The sequence below is a fragment of the Microtus oregoni genome, unplaced genomic scaffold, assembly GCF_018167655.1.
Source record: "Microtus oregoni isolate MIOR12 unplaced genomic scaffold, Mior012 000048F_ref0000485, whole genome shotgun sequence".
Classification (NCBI taxonomy): domain Eukaryota; kingdom Metazoa; phylum Chordata; class Mammalia; order Rodentia; family Cricetidae; genus Microtus; species Microtus oregoni.
Window position 1 is genome coordinate 17,132,180 of NW_024543222.1, and position 6,159 is coordinate 17,138,338.

General features: G+C 46.7%; 1 protein-coding gene across 1 annotated transcript; it reads left to right on the plus strand.

The window, feature by feature from the left end:
* Positions 1-93: 93 nt before the first annotated feature.
* On the plus strand, positions 94-5,239 carry Cfap97d1 (CFAP97 domain containing 1). Its single transcript, XM_041635570.1, has 5 exons — positions 94-217; positions 1,127-1,197; positions 1,453-1,571; positions 4,491-4,614; positions 5,183-5,239. The coding sequence occupies exons 1-5, from the start codon at positions 94-96 to the stop codon at positions 5,237-5,239; spliced, it is 495 nt and encodes a 164-aa protein (XP_041491504.1).
* Positions 5,240-6,159: the final 920 nt, after the last annotated feature.

Here is a 6,159-nt window from a genome sequence, read left to right on the forward strand (position 1 = left end):
ACCGAGTAACTATGACACCCCAGCATAGGAACAGCTAAGTGCCTCACAGAGGAGTCAGGTGTCTCATTTCTAAAGTGAGACTAGGAGGAAAAGATGAACAATTCCCTGGATTACCTGGCCTACCCTGTTATCGTCTCTAATCACAGGCAAAGTACAACCTTCAGGAAGAAACTGGACTTTGGCCACTACGTATTGCACAAAAATAGAGTACAGATAGGTATGGGGCAGCTGGGGCTGGGCACCGCTCTTGGAGGTTCTAGAAGGACCCACCATAGAGGTAGTGACAGGAGACTTCACCAGCCCTGGCCTTATCTGCCTGAGTTTGGCCAAGAGGACATTGTGATCAGAGACAGACTTTATCTTCTACCTGAGTGTCCATGTGCTGGAAAGAATCATTTTTTTAAAAAAAAATTTTTATTTATTATGTAAATATTCTGTTTGTGTGTATGTCTGCAGTCCAGAAGAGGGCAACAGACCTCATTACAGATGGTTGTGAGCCACCATGTGGTTGCTGGGAATTAAACTCAGGGCCTTTGGAAGAACAGGCAATGCTCTTAACCCCTGAGCCATCTCTCCAGCCCCAAAAGAATCATTTTTTAAGTACTTTAGAGCCAAAGTTAGAGAATGTGAGTGCAGTGCCCAACAGACCATCTAGTAATGTTGGGAAAGTATGGAAAAGACGCCATTTCATTGGACTGAAAGGAATTTTGTCTCGATGAATTTTTGAGGTAGATTCCTGTAGCCAAGGTTGGCCGGGAGCTCACTGGCTGAGAGTCAAGGATGACCTTGAGCTCCTGGCGGTCCTGACCCACCTCTGGAATGCTGGGGTTGGAGGCCTGCACATCACCACTTTGGTTTAGACAGTTGGGGTGTCAGCCCCAGGGTCTCTGGTGCACTGAGCCCCTGGCGCTCTTACTGACTGAAGGGCTTCCCAGCCCGCCTTTATGGATTTACTAGCCCTGACAGCTCAGTCGTCTCAGTTCAGATTCTCCAGAGATGTCAGATGGGAAAATTAAGTCTCACTGAAGTTGCTGTCAGGATTCAAAAGCGGAATGTTCAGTCGTTGGGGTCGCGTGGCCTGGTGGTTTTCCAAAGCTGCGCTCTAACGATGCTCTTTGTCCTCCAGTGAAGCCGACTGTTGATACCAAACCTCCAATGGCGCACACACATCACATTCTAAAACTGAGCAAACTCCAGGTATTTTATTGCATTTTTTTTTAAGTCTTTGTTCTAAAGAGACCCAATTTCCCAGTGCCTTCTAAATACCCACCAAACTAAAGTCATTAACATTCCTCCCCTGATATTCACGAGTAGTTTCCCTGAGCTCTGTCCGGGGCTCCACCAGGGCTCTCGGTGTGCCCCCTTTTTCTCAAAGTCCCAGAGGAAGGTGCTGCAAGCCACTGTGTGGAGGCAGCACAGTGGTGATGTCACCATGGTGGGGTTTCTTGCCAGGGTGAACAAAAGAGAATCGACAAAATCGAATACGAAAATAAACAACTATGTCAGAAAATTGCCAACGCCCATCGCGGCCCTGCCAAGGTGGACTGCTGGAATGAGTATCTTTTGAAAAGGTAGTGTTTGCGCTCTCTCTCTCTCTCTCTCTCTCTCTCTCTCTCTCTCTCCATTTCATTCTCAGGAAAGCCAACCTTCCCTTTGGATTTGAGTGAGAGAGAATCACTCAAAGGACATTATGGAGAGAAGCAAGAGACAAAACTACCAAGATTGACAGCTTCCCAAGCAGGGGGTTAAATCCCACCTTTGCTGTCATTTAAGAGAGTTCCCCTAGCTCTCTTCAGAGCTTGTCCCAAGCACACACTTGTGTACCTTTGCAGAATGCCCACATGTCGTGGTGGTTCAGGTGCAAGGCAGTGAGCAACAATTTCTTTTTTTTTTGAATTGATATTTATTGAGCTCTACATTTTTCTCGGCTCTCCTCCCTGCCTCTCCTCTCCCCCCTTCAACCCTCCCCCAAAGTCCCCATGCTCTCAGTTTACTCAGGAGATCTTGTCTTTTTATACTTTCTACTTCCCATGTAGATTAGATCTATGTAAGTCTCTCTTAGTGTCTGTATTGTTGTCTAAGTTCTCTGGGATTGTGTTTTGTAGGCTGGCTTTCTTTGCTTTATGTTTAAAAAACACCTATGAGTGAGTACATGTGATAATTGTCTTTCTGTGTCTGGGTTACCTCACTCAAAACAATGTTTTCTAGCTCCATCCATTTTCCTGCAAAATTCAAGCTGTCATTTTTTTCTGCTGTGTAGTACTCCATTGTGTAAATGTACCACATTTTCCCTATCCATTCTTCGATCAAGGGGCACTTAGGTTGTTTCCAGGTTCTGGCTATGACAAACAAAGCTGCTATGAACATAGTTGAGCAAAGATCAGGTATTCGAAGATGTGTGGATTGATATCGGATCATCTATTCGGTTTCATTGGTCCTCCTGTCTGTTCTTATGCCAATACCAGGCTGTTTTCAGTACTGTAGTTTGTAGTAGAGTTTGAAGTCAGGGACTGTGATGCCTCCAGAAGTTCTTTATTGTACAGGATTGTTTTGGCTATCCTGGGTTTTTTGCTTTTCCATATGAAGTTGAGTACCGTTCTATTGAGGTCTTTGAAGAATTTTGCTCAGATTTTGATGGGCATTGCGTTGAAGAGCAACAGTTTCTTTTTTAGTTCTGGAGGCTGGGGAATCCAGATATACAGGGAGACACCAGTGGATTCTGGGTTGGCCTTGGTGTGGGGTGCTGCTTGCGTTCCGCAAAGACAGCCATCTTCACACTGGAACCTCATGGCAGAGGGACAGGAGTTCTCTCCTCCAACTTCCTTTATGAGGGTGCTAATCCCATCCTCCAAAACTCACCTCTTAATATCACCTTGAGAGTTAGTGGTCAGGCATATGGGTTTGGCAGATCCACAAACATTCAGATTTAGCATCATAACCAAGACAATGCTATGATCCTCGAGGAATCAGTTCCATGAAAACCCTTGATTAAGTACTTCATGCTAGGTGTCACCGACCATAGACGAAATGAGGAACATTATTTCCCAACCCCAAACACTTGCAATCTAAGATGCAACATTTGTAAAAACCCATACTAAAGCAGTGTGAGAAGGACGAGGAACATGCACACCAGTTAATGGTCGCATATATGTGTAGAGGGAGGAGGGAGGAAGGGAAGATTCCTGTGTCTACCAAGAGACTGCAAACAAAGCTGAAAGTCAAGGAAAGGGAGATGAACCAAACCTTGACTCCAGGCACATATGCCTTATCCACAGGATGCCTTCCTTGCTTATACAAACCACGTTTCCAATCCTGGTTTCACATTATAACCCTTGGGAGATGTTGACAGCATCCTGAGGTCATGAGCATTTTGTCAGAAACATAGATGAATACATGTGTGTCTTTCCACACGTCCAGACTTAGCAAATAATGATAAATTCACAAGTCCTGAGCTACTGTTGCCACGTTGTTTTTGAGTCACAGGGGTTCTTCACTCCTATCTTAACTACTATATTAGCTCTTAGATTACACATCACATGCCCATATAGTAAATGTCTCTTTACGCATGTATATGTGTAGGATACATAATGACGACCAAAACTTAAAGAAAGTCATTCACATAGTTTAAAGAGGCCTGAGAGACCAAAGCTGGGAAATGGATAAGGACTCTGTCTCTGTGTTGATGACATAACCCAGACGGAGGTCTTGGAGAGGCTGCTGGGGCTGTGGACAGAAGAACCGGATAGCAGGGTCAGGTTGAGCGGTAGAGTTGAGTCCAGCTTCTGAGGCAAAAGTGTCAGACCCGACCTGGGTGAACAAATGGGTAGACAGGAAAAAGAGACGGCAGTTCAAGTATCTGCGGAGGGGACTGAGCTGGTCTGAAGCCCCTAGGATAGTCAGTTCGCAGCTTGTCCCTTGACCCACATATCTGGTCAGATGACAGGTGACTGGGACCATCAGTATCTAAAACAAGCTGCCGACTTCTTCCTGGGGTCCGGCTGAGAGAGCTGCACCCTATCCTCAGACGGGCTCTTGAGCCCTGGGTTTCTCTTAAGGTTTTAATGCATCCATGCGCTCCTACAATTCCAGCTCACCTCTATAAATGGATGGGATGGGAGCCTCTCTACCCCAGAATAAGTAGATTAGTAGTGACATGTGGGTACCACTGGGCAGATGGCGCTATTCAAATGTCCTCCCAGGCGCAGCCTCCCCTTCTAGTCTCAAAATAGCATCAAAAGCTGCCAGGGAAGTGGACTCTCTCCAGGGTGAAAACAGTGTCTTAGGCAACAGGGAGTCACTGAGAGTTGGAGCGTAGTCTAGTGCAACACTGAGACCTGAGCTCTATCCCACGTCAACATTATCTCCCAGCAGGCAGTGGGGCTAAGGCTCCCGCCAGACACCTGCAAATGCTTCATGTATTTTCCAGCGCGCACTGTCCCAGACTTGAGAAATGCTTTCTTCTTCACCCACCCCGGTTTTGTGTTTTCCAGCTTAAACCGAGAAGCAAGGAACCGAGAGCTAGTGAGAATCACCATGGAAAACCAGGGCATCCTGAAGAGGCTGGGTGACCGCAAACCCCACTATGACCGCAGGGCATCGGAGGTGGACTGGCAGGCACGTGGCCACTGTTGTCATAGTTCCGGGTGTACCTGAAGTTAGGCTATGCTCAGCATAGAGACTAACCCCTAAGCAGCTCAGTCACGTGAAAGGCACCAGTCACTCAAAGGAAAACCCACACGGCAAGCATAGCTCACAAACTGGGGAACGACCAAAGGCACCTTGGTGATAAAGCTACTGAGTCAATTTCAGAAAACACCGGGCAGTGCCCTCCACCCCAAATTCACACGAAAGGCTGAATGTATAAATATGGAAGAGGGCAATGTGGTCCTATATGTGATCAATCGGCCCCATTTAGAAATGCTTCTTCAAAGATAAAACGGGGAGAATTGGTCCAGAGGCTGAGACTGGGGGATGACTCAGTTGAGAACAAACAGCCTGGACTACTTCGTATTGAGACCTTGCCTCAACAAGTGAGCAATGAAGTAAAGCTCAGGGGGGCCATGGGCAGTGTTTTAAAAACCCCCTCTCCCTACCTTTTCTAAGCCACTCTTAGGATTTAGAATTTCAACTCTCACACCCGCGTGCCCACGATGACAAGCCTTTCTGATTTTTTCCCTTCAAGAATTCAAGACGCTATATCAGAAATACAACAAGATATCTTCTCTCCTACGAAGAATAGGTATGTCATTTTTATAATAGCACTTTACTACCGAAGTCCCGACAGCTCCACAAATGGCCGACGAGGGCTCAGCTTGAGAGGAGATGGAGAGCCGTTGAGGGAGCTCAGAGCTCTGACTTTTCTGGGAACTGTGCTTTTGTATCACCAGCTTTGAGGCTTTATGGGAGTCTAAAGGGAGTGATCTGTGTCACTAAGACATTGCCAGGCAAGGGAAAGATGGCTCAGCAGGTAAAGGCGTGAGCCTGAAGTCCTGAGTGCGATCTCCAGAGCCCACGTAAAGGTGGAAGGCGAAAACCCACTCCACAAATGTTGTCCTCACCCCCGTATGTGTGCTGTGACACATGAGCCCCACCCCCGTGATGATAATTTTTAAAATGTTTTAAATTTAAAAAAAAAATTGAAAACGAGGTCTAAGGTCCACGACTAGTAAAAGGCACTGATATTTGAGCCTCGTATTAGACACAGTTAGTAACATGCTCTGGGCCTTCGAGGAAGGAAGAGACATGGATACCTAGGCTCTCCAAAGAACAATGCCACAGTTGATATCCACCCCCCTTTCCTCCTCTGCCTCCTCTTTGTCTTATTCCTTCCCCCAACCCTTGCTCTGGACACAAGGTTACTCACCATGGGAAAGACACAGAGAAGACCCAGGATTTCTGGGCTGCTGAGAATCTCAAGACACTCCAGAGTGACGGCATGCCCCATCTTACGATGTTCCAATAAAGCTTGGCACATAAAACAGGGCAGGCAAACGGAACATGATGAGCCTTTTATTCGTATTCTGCACACACACCTGTGTGTTCATGTGGGGATATGTGTGTGTGTGTGTGTGTGTGTGTGTGTGTGAGAGAGAGAGAGAGAGAGAGAGAGAGAGAGAGAGAGAGAGAGGGACAGACACACAAACCGGTGCATGGAGACCC

Excerpts from the sequence above, each read along its gene's own strand:
- Cfap97d1 (XM_041635570.1), top strand. The coding sequence starts at position 94 with ATGAACAATTCCCTGGATTACCTGGCCTACCCTGTTATCGTCTCTAAT. Across the intron at positions 1,198-1,452 it reads TAAAACTGAGCAAACTCCAG|GGTGAACAAAAGAGAATCGA; the intron begins GTATTTTATTGC and ends GTTTCTTGCCAG. Across the intron at positions 4,615-5,182 it reads CATCGGAGGTGGACTGGCAG|AATTCAAGACGCTATATCAG; the intron begins GCACGTGGCCAC and ends TTTCCCTTCAAG.